Source organism: Balaenoptera musculus, chromosome 3, assembly GCF_009873245.2.
Source record: "Balaenoptera musculus isolate JJ_BM4_2016_0621 chromosome 3, mBalMus1.pri.v3, whole genome shotgun sequence".
In the NCBI taxonomy this organism is placed as follows: domain Eukaryota; kingdom Metazoa; phylum Chordata; class Mammalia; order Artiodactyla; family Balaenopteridae; genus Balaenoptera; species Balaenoptera musculus.
The window spans coordinates 5346519-5363278 of NC_045787.1; the positions used below are offsets into that span (position 1 = coordinate 5346519).

At 55.1% G+C, this 16760-nt stretch overlaps 1 protein-coding gene across 4 annotated transcripts in view; it reads left to right on the plus strand.

Annotated features, from left to right (window-relative positions):
* The window catches only part of TENT4A (terminal nucleotidyltransferase 4A), a 44013-nt gene extending 32917 nt beyond the window's left edge, over positions 1 to 11096 (plus strand). The window contains exons 7-13 of one of the 4 annotated variants that reach the window (XM_036846736.1): positions 934 to 1147; positions 3032 to 3158; positions 3824 to 3924; positions 4504 to 4676; positions 5097 to 5255; positions 7213 to 7377; positions 8848 to 11096. In XM_036846736.1, coding sequence (XP_036702631.1) covers positions 934 to 1147; positions 3032 to 3158; positions 3824 to 3924; positions 4504 to 4676; positions 5097 to 5255; positions 7213 to 7377; positions 8848 to 9039 — 1131 coding nt within the window. In that variant the 3' untranslated portion in view covers positions 9040 to 11096. Of the gene's footprint in view, positions 1 to 933; positions 1148 to 3031; positions 3159 to 3823; positions 3925 to 4503; positions 4725 to 5096; positions 5256 to 7212; positions 7378 to 8844 lie in introns of all 4 variants that reach the window. The other 3 variants (XM_036846732.1, XM_036846733.1, XM_036846735.1) reach the window with 3 other exon arrangements.
* Positions 11097 to 16760: the final 5664 nt, after the last annotated feature.

The window sequence follows — 16760 nt, forward strand, 5'->3', positions numbered from 1 at the left end:
GTGCTGCCAGGACCTGGACTTTTACGTCCTTTTGGACTTGACCGTCCTTTTCTTGATTGCCGCTGTCCAGTGTGACTTGCTGTGTGAGGGCAGTGCTGTCTGCTCGGTCCAGCAGCATGGCCGTGTGTGCTTTCAGGGCGCTGGCAGTGTGGCTATAGCAGCCCAGCAAACTGAATGTTTAATTTGTTTGTTTTAATTCGTTTAAGTATAAATACTCACATACGGCTCGTGGCCGTCACAGTGGGCAGCGCAGGTCCCTGTTGCTCACATTCGTGAGCCTCTTAAATTAGTGACACTTGGGTGGGGTCAGTAGACAGGGGCTTGGAGCTTCAGAATAAATCCATTACCTGCTTCAGGAAAGCGTGGTGTGGAGCTGAGGCTGATGGCACCCGTATGCCGGGCGGGGATGTGCGTTTGCTGTAAACATCGGGATGCGGTGCTGACTGCCATACACGGTTAACATTAACCCTTCCACGTGGCGCTGTGGTGCTGTTCAGTCTCACACTGCCCCCTGCTGGCTGTATTTCAGAATCATGGAATTGGGATTAGAATCTGTGAAAGTACCTCCACCATCTAGGTGACTAAATTGTGCAGAACATGGCCCACTTATTTATCAGTGTTTGGGAATTTGTGGTTCATCAGACGTCTGTGTAGGAGGTAGCTATATGGGTTACAGATTTCAAAGAATTAAAGTATAATTTAAAGATTCAGATGAGAAGGTTTTATTTCTTTTGCGCACTCTTGATTGGCACAAGATATCCAGGCTCAGTGGGTGCCTCCGGGCTGCCTCCGCGAGCGTCCTCGCGGTGCTGGTGAGCAAGCGAGGGCCACCGGCTGTGCGCACCCCCGGCTAGCTAGCCGACGCCCCCGCGCGCTGCCGTGCGCGGAGAGTGGCCGGAATCCCTGCAAACCGTGGATGCCTTGCTTTTACAGTTGCATCCGAGAATTGATGCCCGGAGAGCTGATGAAAACCTTGGAATGCTTCTCGTAGAATTTTTTGAACTCTACGGAAGAAATTTTAATTACTTGAAAACTGGTATTAGAATAAAAGAAGGAGGTGCCTATATCGCCAAAGAGGAGATCATGAAAGCCATGACCAGCGGGTACAGGCCATCGATGCTGTGCATTGAGGACCCCCTGCTGCCTGGTAAGGACCCTCGCTTTGCACTCGCCCCAGCATGGAGGCGTCGCGCGCCAGCCGGGTGTGGAGGGGCATGCACGGGCCCCCCCCCCCCGCGACCACCCCAGCCGAGGGCACGTGATCCGATGCAGGTTCCTGCTGTACTAACAGAGTTAATGGTGGCACGTTCAGAATTTGTTCTTAATGCTTCTAATTAACGTACTGTAACGTTGCAACTTTGTTTACTTTCTGTAATCAGAAAAATGTAGAAAGTGAGAATTAAGAAAAAAAATTTACTTTTTCTGAATAGAAAAGTGTTACGTATCCATCAGAAACCATCTGCTTCCCAGAAGTTTGTCACATAGAAAAGTGAAGTATGCCATAATCTCCTCCCTTTTGATGTGTTTTTCTCCAGTTTTCCATATGTGGATATTAACATTGATTGTTGCCTCCTTATTAATTGAATGGCGTCACGTAATACCAACAGACTGCAGCTTGCAGTTTTATTTAAACAATACACCTGAGACCCCTTTCCTTTGTGCACGGGGAGTGTTGGTTGTAAGGGCTTCCTCCCCGAAGACCCCGAGGCAGGTTAGGGCGCTTTACACCCGCACCTTTGGCGGCCGTCTTCTAAATCTTTGCCGATCTGATGAAACCGTGCAGGGCACACTGTCACGCGCCTTACGGCTCTTTAATGATGAGTGAGGTTAGACACAGGGTTACTGTCAACCGCACAGATGTTTGTCGAGCATTTATTAGGTGACACACTGTTCTTACTGTTGGTGATAAAGTCAGTGACAGGGAAGGAGGTGGAGATTGTTAGCTCCAGGTACACTGCCCTTGGTGTTACTTTTTGTGTGAGCTCGTGTGCTTTGTCCATCTGTCTGCTGGACTGTCCCCACTGACTTTGTAAGGTCCTCTGTGGGTCAGGGAAGCCTTTCTTTGTTGACATGCTGTACTTTTGTCTCTTGTGTCTGTATTTGGTATTTTTTATTGTTTTGCTCCTGTATATGTTTTCCAACATCTTCAAATTTATGATTTTTGTTTTGAGGCTTCTGGGGTATGAAGTTTATTTCTCAACAGTCTTTCGGAAGGTTCTCCTCTGTGGTCTGTAAACGCTGTGGCCCACACAGTGCTTATCCCTCAGCCCAGTAGGACAGGTTTCTCTCACCGGTTTGTCTGTTTGGATCAGTTAAATGGCAGCCAATTCCTTGGTCTTCAGTGTTTGCTGAAATGTAACTGAAAAATGAAAACCCACATAGTTACTGGGTTACATTATTATTAAACCTGGAAAGGAGAAGATTCCAGTACTTAAGGATATGTCTCCTAAAAAACACCCTCACCTGAATTGTGAAGAACAAGTTACGTGTAAAAATTAAAATTGGAAACTCTGCCATTCTTAACAAAAGTCAGCTCCTTGCCTGTAGCTCACTTGGCCGACTTCAGTGGCGGCTTCGTTTTTATTTGCCGTCCACCCGAGAGTTCGGCCTGGCACCTTCTGTCCTCGAGGGTTTGCTCCTGCAGGTCCCCTCGGTGCTGACAGGTGCGGGACTCAGGCTGACCTGTCCTCTTGGTCAGGCCCTGGCAGTCTGGTTAAGATTGTGCTTTGGCTCCATTGAGCTTTCTGCCATCCAGGGGGCGACCCTACTGTTTGAGGAACTGTCACTCTGTCTCCATGAATGACAGCTCTTTTAACGGAGATGGATCCTGATCTGATGGTGAGATGGGCCCTCAGGCCGGAACACCCCCAGCTGCCCACGGCGATGGGCGCTGTGCACTTCCTGGCACCCGATCCGGCTGTGCTGGGGGGGCCTGGAGGGCGTTTCAGGGCTGCGGGCCCGTGTGGGAAAGGCTCACGGAAGAGGACCACGCGGCTGGGTAGCGGCTCCCACGGCAGCCTTTCTGTTTCAGGGAACGACGTGGGCCGGAGCTCCTACGGGGCCATGCAAGTGAAGCAGGTGTTCGACTACGCCTACATCGTTCTCAGCCACGCCGTGTCGCCGCTCGCCAGGTCCTATCCCAACAGAGATTCCGAAAGGTAGCCCCGTCCTGGGTGCCGCAGCCTCTGCAGCACCGGCGCCCTGGCCTCTGTCGTTTGTTGATGGGTGTGCCACCCTATCTTGGGAGAACTGGGAAATACTGGTAAAGGAAGGCCTTTCAGGAGTTCAGGATGGTCGTCGTGGTCAAGAGTGGAAAAATTTTTATTTAGGGAGTTAACATTTTCTCAGGGTGTTTTGGGGAGATCACTTCTGGTTTTTAAAGCTGTGGCACATGGTGCTTTTTCTCAGGCCGTCTTCAAGATGTGGGTGCTCAGCTCCGAGGGACACGTCCACCCCCTGCCCCGGCCCCTTCCTGCACACTTGTCCCCCATTCCCCGTTTTGAGTGCGCACTCTCGTGGTGTATGCGCTGGGAAATGGGACCCCCGTGGTCACTGGGGCTGGGGAGGGCGGGCTTCCCTACTCGGCCCTGGGCTTCAGCAGTCTTTTGTAGATAGACGTAGGTCCAAGGACTTCTGCCTAAGAGCACCCACTTTTTCTGTACTGTGATCGCAAAATATGTTTGGGCTCAAACACCAGAAGTCATAACAGATTTTGTAAAATTATTTCGGCTCTTTACCCACCTTTCACTTAGCGAGGCTCTGTGTTAAAATGTGAAGTAGCTGCTGGGAAGGATTGTTGACTCCCCGTGTCTTCTTGCTGCAGCACCTTAGGGAGGATCATCAAGGTGACCCAGGAGGTGATCGACTACCGGGCGTGGATCAAGGAGAAGTGGGGCAGCCGGGCCCACGCGGCGCCAGACCCCGGTGAGAGGCCAGCCCAGGGCCGTTGCTGACCCGTCGGTGCAGCAGTGTCCCTTTGTCCCTTGGTGGTAAACTGTTCACTCTAAGGACACCTCGCCTTCTGTAAGAGTTTCATTTAAAACTGTTAGGGTTAGGCCAGTGCTGTCCAGTAGAAATAACGTGTGTGCCACACGTGCAGTTCTAAAGCTCCTAGTGACTGCATTGCCAGCGCGGAAAGAAGCAGGTGAAATTAATTTTGATAATATATTTTATTCAACTTTTAGTATTCAAAATGTTAACATTTGAACAGGTAGTCAATATACAGAGTTACTGAGATGTCTTTTTGGTACTGCGTCCTTGAAATCCAGTGTGTTTTTATACCTAGAGCACATCGTGATCAGGGTTTGTGCAATTTCCAGTTGAAACTGTACATCCACCTTGTTTCAGGCATATTTAAATGTTTTCCAGTAACTGAAGCGTAACTTAAAAAATTAATGGAAACTAAGAAAATTAGAAATGCAGTTTGCCACGCCCCTGAGCAGCATTTGAGGCGCGGCGGGGCCCTCGGGCTGGGTGCGTGACGGCTCTGCCTCCCCCCCGCAGACGACAGGATCCAGACCGCCGAGCGGGGGGGCGCGTGCGAGCGGGAGCAGCCTCCGCGCCGGGACCCCGAGTCGCCCTGCGGCCCGCGCCTGGCCCTGGCCCTGCCCAGCCCCCAGCTGCTGTCCTCCGGCTCGTCCGCCTCCTCCGTGTCCTCGCTCTCCGGAAGCGACATCGTGAGTGTGTCTGCTGGGGGCGAGTATGTGTGGAAAATGCCCGCAGCCGTGAGTTTAAACTCTGCCCCCCTCGTTTTATCGCTTGCTCTGTGTGCCTGAGGCCACCCCGCGCGCGCGCCCAGCGGTCCCCGCTGTGCCGAGAGCCTCAGGTGGCGGGCACGTGGCCCCTCGGGAGGGTGGGCCCGCGCAGCGCGGCTGCCGTGGGTCGTGTCTTACCCACTTACTGGGAGATGAGACCTTGCAGTCTGGGCGTCTCTTCTGCATTTCCTTTACGTTCTTCTTCAGTTTTGACATGACTCGGGGGAGACCTGGGCAGACCGGGGCTGCCTGCATCCTAGGACCCTGGGGGCTCACCCTTGGCCGCTCCTGTCGATGTGAGGGGCATGGGCCTCGGGTGTAGCCGTCCTCTTGTCCCCCCAGGATTCGGACACGCCCCCCTGCCCGACGCCCAGCGTGCGCCAGTTCAGCCTCCAGGCGCCTGCCCCTCTGCCGGCCAGCCTGCCCGCCGCCCTGCCCGTGCCGAGTGGCAGACCTCAGCCCGCCACGCCCAGGACGCTGGTCATGGCAACTAATACCCAGGTAAGCGGCTGGTGACGGCCCCGGGACCAGCTCCCAGCTGCTGCCTGTGCTGTAGGACTGGCTGATGCGGTAGAACTAGAGAAACAACTTTAACAATCTTTGGAGGGTCCATTTCTGTCTTGTAGGAAATTCTCTTCTCTGGGTGGATAGGATGTAATTCTTGTTCTATAGATGTCCGTGCAGCTGAGGCCCACCATGTCCTGTGTTTGCAGTGAGGGGACTCTTGGTTCCCGGGCACTGAGGTGGCTTTTGACAAGGTCCACATTGTTTTTCTGCAAATTACGTTGGCACCCAGCGTGAGACGACCGTCCTGGGGCCGTGCTGAGAGAGGGACTCTGCTGCTGTCCCTGGCCGGAGACGGACACTGTCCTTGCTTTCCCCTCAGATTCTCAGTGTTTACACTCTCACATAGTTTTGATATAAACTTTGACTTCTCCACATTATTCATTAGGCAGTATTTATAGGGTTGTTTTCTATTTGAATATGTCCTCTTTTAAAAAATTTAGACAAAATCAGAGCGTAAAAGTTAATTTTAAATATTTTGAATTTGTACCTACTTCCCAAATGTACATCAATTACACGTATATAAAACCCGTCACGTTAACTTACTCCTAAAGTAGAGCCAGTTTCTACAGTGTGGGTTACAATCTGAGTGTAAAGCAACGCGGATGCGTGCGAATGTGTTGCCGAGCTCCTCTGCGTTGCCTGGCTCTCCGTCCAGGCAGGGCGTTCTCAGGACACGCCCCAGGCCGCGGGGACTGAGGGCAGCGGGTCCAGGGTGCGTGGCGGCGGTCATCAGCATAGCACCCCCGGAAACCTTCAGTTGCTGCGTAAGCGTGAAATGAAGAGGCAGGTGCCTGCGCTTGGAAGGAAACTCTGCCACAAATGATGAACTTGGCTCTAACCTCTCCTTGGGCTCAGCTCCCTCGAGAGCTGCGTGCCGATCGATGCTGCCCGTGCTCTTCCTCCAGGATGCTGGGAGTGTCGGGGGGATGGTCAGGACCACATGCTGTGCCCGGTCCCATCTGTCACCCGCACGGACAGTGAGTGAGGCAGAAGCTAAGATCATTCAAGTTTTAAGACGAGGCTCAAAGCCCACTTTCTCATTTTATTCCCAAACTTCAAACGTTACTTGCAGTGGAGTAACTAAGGGAAATCCCACTCGAAAACCTCACGTGTACAGTCTCCCCTGCCCGCTTGGTGTGCAACAGGGACTTAGAGCTGGGGCCGCGGAGCCGTCAGAGGTCCCGGGAGTGGGCTCTTCCCGGGGCCTCGTGCCCCTGGGGGCGCAGAGCCCCCATGGAGGAGAGGCCGTGGGTGTGCTCAGGCCCCGGGTGGGGGGAGGAGGTGTGAGGAAGGGGCACTGTGTGGGCCCTGCAGCCCCTGAGCGCACCCCTGAGGCCCCAGCTCCTGCTGCAGCCGCTGCCCTGGTGGCCACGGTCACTCTCCAGAGGTCTTTGGGGCAAATGCATACAATTCTAAGACGAGAGCAGTGAGGTTGGTGAAAGTGAGTGGAGGGGCTCCCGCCAGCACCGCTGCACCGTGACGGGCCGGTGATGCAAAGACGGAAGCGTTGGGAACTGGCGAGAGCGGGGAGGGTGGCCACCCCGTCTGCGGGCCTTCGCTCGGGCCGGCCTCACGCCTTTCATCTGCCTTGCTGAGGGCTCTTTCCGGAGACCAGGGGGCACAGGTATTTTGATGACTGTAGTTTTTTTGAATTGTTTGGTCTTCAGTGAATATTAAAACCTCACGACTTGGGTGACTGGACATACTTCACGTCGTCGTTGCTGTTTCAGAGTATAGAATGTGTCCGATTCAAAACAAAATGTTGTAGTCGGACACAAACTAAGGAGCCTGTTTGCAAATGGCACCCTCGTCGGCACCCGTGGTAAGAACGGGATGGTTTAGCCTGTGTTGCGTTGGTGCCTCATGGATGTCTCCGGTCGTTCTCTCCCAGACCAGGTTTACTATACCTCCACCAACGCTCGGGGTGGCCCCCGTGCCCTGTAGACCAGCTGGCATCGAAGGAGCTCCGGCGCTGAAAGCTGTCCACCACGTGTCTTCCCCGGCCGTCCCGTCTGCGCCCCCCAACGCGCTCGCCAGCCCTCACCTGTATCACAAGGTACGGGTCCTGTCCGCCCGGGTCCTGGGTTCCCACCAAGCAGGTTTGTGATAGCCCAGTGCTTAACACTTTCTCCACCAGAGAGGGAATTCCACAGAGATTCTTTTTTTTTTTTCTTCTCTGATCATTCAGCTTCATGTTTGCTTTCCCTGGTAACAAACAAAACTTTACAAGCGTTAAGAAATTATTTTAAAATTTCGTATAGTTTATTTCATCATGTATCTCTTTTTTCTATTGAATTTGTTAGCATAAAAATTATGTTTGAAGGGAAGAATATTTTGATTTCCCATTTTTCTGTTAATGTACACGCTAAAAGAACTTTGGTTTGCAAGAAGCAGATGATGAAACCAGGAACGATCACGCCCGTTTGCAGTGTTGTCTTCCCACCGTTTCACTCCCTCCCTGTTCTTTGCCGTGGGTGCCCTGGGCAGAGGGCCCGGCAGGGCCTGCGTGCGATTGGCTTTCTAGTGACCGGGGGGTCCCTGTGAATGCGTTTGTCCATTGCCCTGTGGCTGCTCTAAGTCCAGATCCCACACGTTAGAAACTTGGTATCAGGAAGACAGGTCGTTGTTAAGGCGCCAGGAGTTGGAAAGAACCATGGCCGCGTCCAGGTCTGGGGGTCGGGGCGTGAGGTCCACCTCCGCTCTGGTCAGCGCGCTCTGTTGCTTGTCTGATCACGTTTGCCAGTAAGTTTTGATGCCTGAGGGTTGGCTCTTTGGACCTGTGTCACTGAGTCCTGCTTATCTTTTTTATTTAGAGTTAAGTAATAGAACGTTACTTCCTGGATTTATCCATCCTGTCACTACCTGGCTTGCTACGCTGATCTGTTAGAAATACTCAGGATGAAATTATAACTTTGCAGAGGGCAAAAGCACTCTTCCTTAATAGCATTTTGGCTTTCCTTCTTAACCCCCTTCTGCTGGTTTTGCTCTGAAACCTTCCTGAGACCAGCCGTGTCTTCCCTGGTCTGCTGTGCGTGGGGCTTGGTGGCCTGGGAGCGGCCTGCACACACCCCGCTGACGTGGAATCCGCTCATGTGTTTCCAGAATGTCATGGGTCGAAGTCTGGGGAAGAAAGTGAGAGGGACCCTCTTAGCTCTGTGGACACGTAGAAGCAGCTAGAAGTGAGATTCTGGACGTATTTGGATACGAACGCGTGTGGTTCAAACAGGCCCACAGTTCTCGTGTTGCCGAAGCTCTGGGGTAGGGGTAGTTCTCCGTGTCTGGAGGTAGCGACAGGCGTCCCTGCGAGGTGTGAGCCGTGGCCCGCTGTCGGTCCCGGCGCGTCTGGGGTCGCGTGCACACGCGCAGCGGGCCACCGTGCGCAGCGCTGCAGCCCTCCCCGCGGGCCCGCCAGCGGGGTCGTGGCGCCTGCTTGCTCAGGCTCCCAGCGCACGGAGGCGGCGGGTCTCCACGTGGGCCCTGTCCAGGCCGGCCTCCAACCCTGTGTCCCTCTCGGTCCCCTCAGCAGCACAGCGGCATGAAACTGTCCATGAAGGGCTCCCACAGCCACGGCCAAGGCGGCAGCTACAGCGCGGTGGGCAGCGGAGGAGTGCGGCCCCCCGTGGGCAACCGGGGGCACCACCAGTACAACCGCGCCGGCTGGAGGAGGAGGAAACACACACACACGAGGGACAGCCTGCCCGTCAGTCTCAGCAGATAATAGTCCCGGTGGCGCCACCCGGCCCACACCTCCCAGACTGGAGCCGGGCGGCCTCGGCGCCCCCGGGGCCTGAGACCAGCGCCCGGCACGTCTGCCGGGCCCCCGGCGCCCTCGGCTGCTCGCCCTGCATGTTCCACGTGCGGTGGCCACGTCCGTCGTGAAGAGCGGCTCCCGTGCTCGTCTGTGGAGCCTCACTGGACGTGGACGCTGCCTTCTGCCTCCCCAGGAGTCTCCCTCCACTGCTGGAGCAGGTCTGGCCCGGGAACTGCGGGGACGGACGGGGCCTTGGCCTTTCTCGGGTACCGTGTCTGTCCTTTGCGTTGGTACTTCATTCCATGTTGTCAGAGCAACGGAGATCGAACCCCGTTATTTGTTGGGTGGTCATCCTTGTTTTACTGCCCTCACATTTTGTTTCAAATTTCAGAACTGTTTTTCTATGTAAATATTGGAAATTTATGATTTGTGCAATAACTCAGATATTTTTTATTTAATTTCATATTTTCACATAAGTTATATTTAAGGGAGGAGGGAATTTTTTTAAACAAGCTTAGATCCTTTCCCGAGTTGCATTTTCTAAGTTGGGTTCATCCTGTCGGCTGGTTGTCTGATGAGCATTGTTACGAACACCGCAAATGAGGGGCTTGGGGTTTACTTTTATGTTCCTTCTTTTGGTCAGACGTGAGGCCTCTCAGTTCGTGGTGAAGGAGCTGAGTCCCCGCCGCCCCCAGCGGGTTTCCGAAGGGGTTTGGCTCCGAAGCCTTCTGACCAGCTGCCCGCCGGCTCTGCCGTCCGGCCTGTCTGTTGTCGTGCTCTGACCGTGGAGTTTTAATGTTTTGGGTTTGGTTCTTTTAAACTAGACAACAGACCCAGCATTTAGAGTGCCAGAGTGTATAACTTTCTATGGGGAGAAAAGGTTGTCACATTATAAAATCTTAAGCAAATGTGGACTTTGGAACGCCTCAGTGTTAGTAACACAGCCTGTAAATGATGGGTCTGGTGAACATCGTCACGGACAATGGTACCCAGTTTTAGGAATGTGGAGAAAGGAATTATGTTGATTCCATTGTGGAATCTGTCGCAGTATGCATTCGTTCTGTTAAGAGCAAATATAGGAGAAGTACTGGAGCTGCTCCGTGCGCTGTGGAGGGGCTTTTGACGCGCCGCAGGAGAGCACAGCCCAGTGTCGGGCCCCGGCGCGGCTGGCGCCTGACTTGAGCAGCACACAGGTGTACTATGCAAGCGTATTCCGCCATGACGGCCACTGTCTTTGTTACCCAGTTTTGAACACTAATATACCCATCCTGCCTCAGCCTGAGTTTTTGGAGCACCACAGGTGTCCTGGGAGTTAGGTGCCTCTCCTAGGTCATCCGACCCCCATTTTTAAAATGGGAGTTCTGGCCCTGCTGACGCTACAGGTGGGATGGTCTTTGAAGTCCACTAGCAGAGAAGGTTGGGACGAGAAGCTTACTGCCCTGACCCCGGTGACATGCAGAAGCGGGGCGTCCTCAAGTGGGCTCTGAGTGTGGAGAGCCTCACCGCGTCTGCGGGCCCCCTGGAAGCAGGACTGGCCCCCGTGTGTTGAGAGCGGCCGGCCGCGGCTGCAGGCTCCCTGGGAGGCGCCCAGAGCCGAGTAGCACACTTTGTCTGCAGTTCTTGATGATCGGAGGTTATCAAAAATATTTAAAGATATTTAAATCGTGAACCTATTGATAAAGAAATATTTATAAAAACTGATCCGTAGGCCTGTACTAATCTCTACGCGTTAGCAATATTGACTGTAACCCTCCTCCAAGGAAACGCTGCGGGGGACCGTGGGAGCGCCCTCGGGTGTGCCTCGGGACCCTCAGTCCCTGACCCGGGCGCCAGGCTCCAGCCCCGTCACGGTGAACCAATGAATTGGCCCGGCCGCCTGTGGCCACGCGCCGCAGGCCTGACAACAGGATATCATGTTTCGATTTTTTGTGTGTGTGGACAACAATGTGGAAGCTAAAATTGACATATTTTTATGTAAAGTTTTTCTATTCTTTGATTTTTAATAAACTTTGGAAACCAGGAGGTGCTTGTGTGTGAGTGTGTCTTTCCTTGCGGGGTGGGCGGTGGCTCCTGCAGTTTATGTTCTTGACTTCTCTAAGTTCGGAGGGCGAGCCATCGTGTTACCACTGGTTCGGTGAACTCAGAACCTGGGGAGGTTGCAGGCCGAGCGCAGGAGAACCAGACCTGCCACAGGCGAGGCTGGCAGGATGCGCCAAAGCCATGTCAATGGTGCTCTTCGTGCGCGGCTTCCGACAAGCTGGTGTGACACTGTACTTAGGCTTCCCGACGACGCATCTGTTTCTTCCACGTCTCTCTTAGGTCAATGTCATAGTACTTCAAAATAACGCATTTTAAACCACCGAACATCACGGTGCGGCTTAATGTAGCTGACGATTAGGATTTATAAGGAAACGTATAACACTTCTTACACCAGCGAGTGACTGAGCTGCTTGTCCCGGGCTGCGCGGCCCCCGCGGTTCCCGCGGCCCCCACGAGTGGGACGCTCCAGGACCTCGTCAGTAGGGCCTGGCGCTGTAAGGCCGGTGTCGTGGGTCCAGTGCTCCTTCGGGTCCCTCCACAAAAGGCTTCCGAAGGCGCTCTGGGCAGGTGCTGTCTGCAGCTGCCAGGCCTGCTCCTCGGGCACCCACGTCCCAGTGAGGTCGCAGGAAACCTCCGAGAGCCGCTGATGCCACGTGGCCTCGGCAGGGCAGGATGCCGTGGCTGGAGGTGAAGAGTGATGGGTGTGTTTTTCTGAACAGGACCGCCTGGGGCGGCCTTGAGCCCGGGACCTGAGTGGCGCCAGGGAGCTGGGTGCATCGGGGGCACAGCAGGAGGCCTGATGGCCGAGGCGGGGTGCAGGAGCAGGCTAGAGGGCGGTGGGCTGGGCGAACCCCTGGAGGCCGCGAGGGGAGGTGGGAGGCTCTCCATGCCGCTGTGGCCACCTCCGGAGGATGGGCTGGAGGAGGGTGCTGGGATGGTCCAGGCGAGAGAGGACGGCTGCTCGGGGCACTGGACGGGCTGCAGTGCGGGTTTAGGATCTGGGGTCGGTCTGGAGGTGGAGCTGGTAAGGCCGCCTGGTGGACGGGGTGATGGGGGGGGTCGGGGGGGGTCGCCCTTGGCTGCCTCCGGGTTTCTGCCCACAGCTTTCCGCATGGAGCTCGAGGCCTCCCCGAGGAGCAGGGGCTGAACAGGCCAGTTGCACCAGGAGCCTGGAACCCGGGGGCGTGGAGACTGCGGTTACCTGAAGTGTAAGCAGGGCCTCGGGGAGCTCAGAGGGGAGGCGGTGCCTGTGCTGTCCCGGCGGGGCCCTGCGTCCTCCCGGGACTTGGCGAGCCAGTGTCGGCTGTCGTGAGGGTCCCACCGCAGCTCGGCCTCAGTGTGACCCTCTGCCCGTCCACCATGTTGTCTCAGGGCCCATCAGCGATGACTCCCAGGCTTCCAGATAAACCCCTCGTGGCCAAGTCTCCAGGACTTCCCTTTTCATTTGTTTGTTTGTTTGTTGAGACTCGTGGCTTGTGGGATCTTAGTTCCCTGAGCAGGGATTGAACCTGGGCCCTCGGCAGTGAAAGCGGGGAGCCCTAACCCCTGGACCACCAGGGAATTCCCTCCAGGATTTCCTCTTTGAGTTGCTGCAGGGTCTCTCGTGCCCTGTCTTATCCCCGTTCGAGGTACCTGGTACGTGGGCCCCAGACAGCCTGTGTGCACGGTGGCGGTAACATTGGTAATTCAGACACGCATACACATTTTTGTTTCAGTCACCTTGTGATGATTTTTTAAAACTTACTCTTTGTTTTTCTAGTGAAGTATAGTTGACTTACAATATTAGTTTCAGGTGTACAGCACAGTATTTCAATATTTTTGTAGCTTATCCTCCATTTAAAGTTATTATGAAATATTGGCTGCATTCACCCCCTGTGATGATTGGATGAAACTTTGAGGTGGGTGTGATGTTTATCCTTACACTTCAGAACTTGCAAAGCTCTTGCCAATCTTTAGGCGACCTAGATGACCAGAGCAAGCCGATTACAGTGGATAGTGGCTACCATGAAGCACAGAGCCCCAAACGCCCCACCCTTGGGGCTAATTCCCGTCGGTTAAGAGCGACTCAAGAATAGGTTTCATTACTGTGTTTCCTTGGCTGCGTGAGGGCGGGGCAGCTCCCCAGCAATTGATGAGGAGGGCACCTTGGCCACACCGGCTGGTGTCACTCACTGTGTCTCCCAGCATCACAGGGTCCTGGAGAAGGACCAATTCGTGATTCACAGGCCCCAGAGTGAATTCTGGGCAAGATGGATAAACCCGGTGTTCGTTAGTGGGGTTTTCAGAAGGTAGAGCGAGTTCTGCCTTCAGTGGAGCCGCGTGCCAGCCTGGAGCGCCTCAAGGTCGCCCGTGATCCCCAGAGAGACCGCTGACTTTAGGCTGAATCCCTTCGCCTCACACTGGTGTTGAGGGCCAGCCGGAAGCCCCCTGGGTTGATGTGTTCAAATGGTTATGAGAAAACCACCTGGACTTGGTTTTCATGGCCAGTGTTTATGTCGTGAGATAGTGGCCCTCATAAAGACGGATTCCGGCAAGTGCACTCTCCTCCCACCCTCTGGTCCTTCCGGCTCCTTCCTGACGGAGCCCGTCTTCCTCTGCCCCTGGCGCCTCCTTTCTCATCCAGCTAAAAGCGCACTCAGGCCCTCGTGGTCAAATCCCTCACCGTTGTCTCTCAATTGCATTCTCCCGGCAAGACCTGCACCCGAGATCCATGCCCCTGCCGGCCCCTCGGCCCTGCGCACAGGGGAAGGAACACCGGGGGCGGGGGGGGGGGGGTCAGCTAAGGCCGGGGCAGAGGGTCCGCAGAGACCAGGCTGACGTTCTAAGTACTTAGTGGGCCCGGATCACCCTGTGACGCTGCCAGCGCTGTGGCTTTGCACGCCTCCACGCCGGGCACAGGTGACGTCCCATCCGCAGGTGAGTAAGGGGAGGCGCAGAGGTTAAGGAACTCGGCCAGGGTCATCTAACAGGTGTGGGGTGAGATGGGACACAGCTCCCCGTACCCTCAGGGCTCAGGTGCTCCTTCCCCCTTTCTCAGCGAGGAGGGTCTCAACCGCTACTTGGTTCAAATTCACACCCCACCTCCCTGCTCCCCTCCCTCCCCTCTCAGACATGGCCTTGCCTCCTGGGTCAGAAAGCAAACCCGGGCCCCAGGGTGCCTGCAGTACCGGCCCTGCTCCTTCCCTGACGTTGTAAATAAACACAGGAAGTGCAGCCCGGCCCTTGCTGGGGCCCACTTGTCCTGTCCTCTGCCTCAGACCCCTGCTTCTGCCTCCCGCCAGCCTCCAAATCCTTCAGGTCTCCCCTGTCTCCTCCCTCTCCGGAGGCTCCTCGCCTCTTCCGGAACCAGCTGCCTGCATGGCTCTCTCCACCCTCTGCCTCCCCTCTGGGCTCGCGTCCCTGCCACTCCGTGAGACCTCGGGGCAGCCTCAGCTCTGCTTCTCTTGGGCTGGGCTCCCAGGACGCCCTCACCTCCTTGGCCTCCTCGACATCGTTTTCTCCGCATTTTGCCGTCTCCCAGCTCTGCTTGTGCCCCGGCTGGATTCCCCAGGAGCAACTCCCAAGGCCCGGCCACACTGGTCTCCTCCCCTCCACCTGTGTCCTCACCTGCTTCCTGGGGGGCTGCCCTCAGCCTTCCTCGATCATCCTACCTCATCCACTGGGCATCTGTCGGCCTCTAAATCTGCTACCTACAACTCCTCAGGACCTAGACCCATCCCTTTCTCCTCATCCTGACTGCCTGGGACCGCCCTACCCGCCTGGTCCTCCCCCCTCTCCCTGTGGCCCTGCCCTGGGCCCGCCCTCATCCCCGCCCCTCTCCCGGACGCCCCGCCCCAGGCCTGCCCTCATCCCTGCCCCTCTCCCAGACGCCCCACCCTGGGCCCGCCCTCATCCCCGCCCCTCTCCAGGACGCCCCGCCCTGGGCCCGCCCTCCCCCCTCCCCTCCCCCTCCCCCCCCTCCCCTCCCCCTCCCCCCTCTCCTAGATGCCACTCCAGGGGTCAGCCTTCAGTCCATTCTCCAACCTCCCTCCAGGGAGCACCATTGACGATCTTTCAAAAACACAGCCTCAACCCTGTCTCTGCTTCTCAAATCCTGGCATGTCTTTCCGGGGTCCTCAGGACGGCCTTCCCCAACATCAGGCTTTATAGTACTGAATAGTTCCTTCCCAGTTTTATCTCTCTGCGTGTACTGCCTGAATTGTTACTTACCTCCTTTTTTTTAACGCAGGTCCACTTATGTAGGAAGGAAAAGATATCCCTTCTTAAGTGGTTTGGGGCTGAGACTTGCAGGTCGTACAGGTGCTGCGGGGCTGGCCAGAGCACTGTATCCTGTGACCGGAATTGGGAGCTTCCTGGGGTTCTGCACCCCCAAACGCGCCTGGTCCAGAGAGGAACAGGGAGGAAGCCGGTCACCTCTCATTTCCTGTTTGCCTCCTCATTCGCAGGGACACGGGCCAGCCCGGGCGCTGGGGCGCTGGCTTCACCACAGCCCCGCGTACGTTTCCCTTAGAGCTCGGCCTGAGCCTTCCAGAGCCCTGGACAGTCGTGGCTGGCTGGTGGGACCACCCTGGCTCCCCTGTAGGGGGCCGGGCAGCCCTTCTGAAGAGAAGGCCGCCCTTTCCGATGCCCTCTGAACACTTGTCTCTCAAATGGTCTGTACTGAAGGACTCGTGAGTTGTTTCTTTTTTAATATCCGGTCAGCCATTTACCAATAGTCATGTAAAATACAATAAAAAATGAATTAGTAGAAAAAGAAAAGTGGAAAAGCAAAACCCTGCTTATAAATATACAGATTCAAAGCTCATGTGGTTCGTTACTGGATCCGTCAGACCTGAGCTGTGCTGTCAGGTGTTCGGGTGTCTAAATGTTCCCACCCATGTTCATACCTCCCTATGTGGCCGCGGCTGGGCTTTGGGGACCCAACTGGTCCCTCACCTCGCTCTGAACGGCAGCTCCCACCCATTCTCAGGTCTCTCCACGGCCCTCCCGGGGAGCATTTATCCTTTGGGAAGGCCCATGACACTTAACACACGATTTGCGGTGTTTTCTTCTTGTGGGTGGCCATCGCGTGCCCACGTTACACCACTGCTCTTGACAAAAGTGATTGGAAAACCTGTGTGGGCGTCTACACGGAGGCTGGCTGCCTGAGCCCCACCTGTAGGGATCTGAATTAACTGTGTAGACGGAGCCTGTGCCCACCAGCTTTAAGCCTCAGGGGATTCTCCTGTAGGGTCAGGCTGAGACCCATCGCCCAGAGCATCATGTTTCCTATTTCTACGACCACCTCACCAAAAGGAATACATGTTACTTTGCCGCCACGTACATATGACTCTACAAGTTAAATGAACCACTGCCCATGCTTACATGTGGGATCGATTCTGTTCTACTCTGTCCTGCTCTAGCTCATTACAAACAAACAAACAAAAGGGGAAGGGGAGGGATAAATTGGGAGATTGGAATTGACATAGACACACTACTATATATAAAATCGATAGCTAATAAGGACCTACTGTATAGCACAGGGAACTCTACTCAATACTCTGTAATGACCTATATGGGAAAATAAAAAAGAGTGGATATATGTATATGTATAACTGGTTCACTTTCCTGTATAGCAGAAACTAACACAACACTGTAAATCAACTATA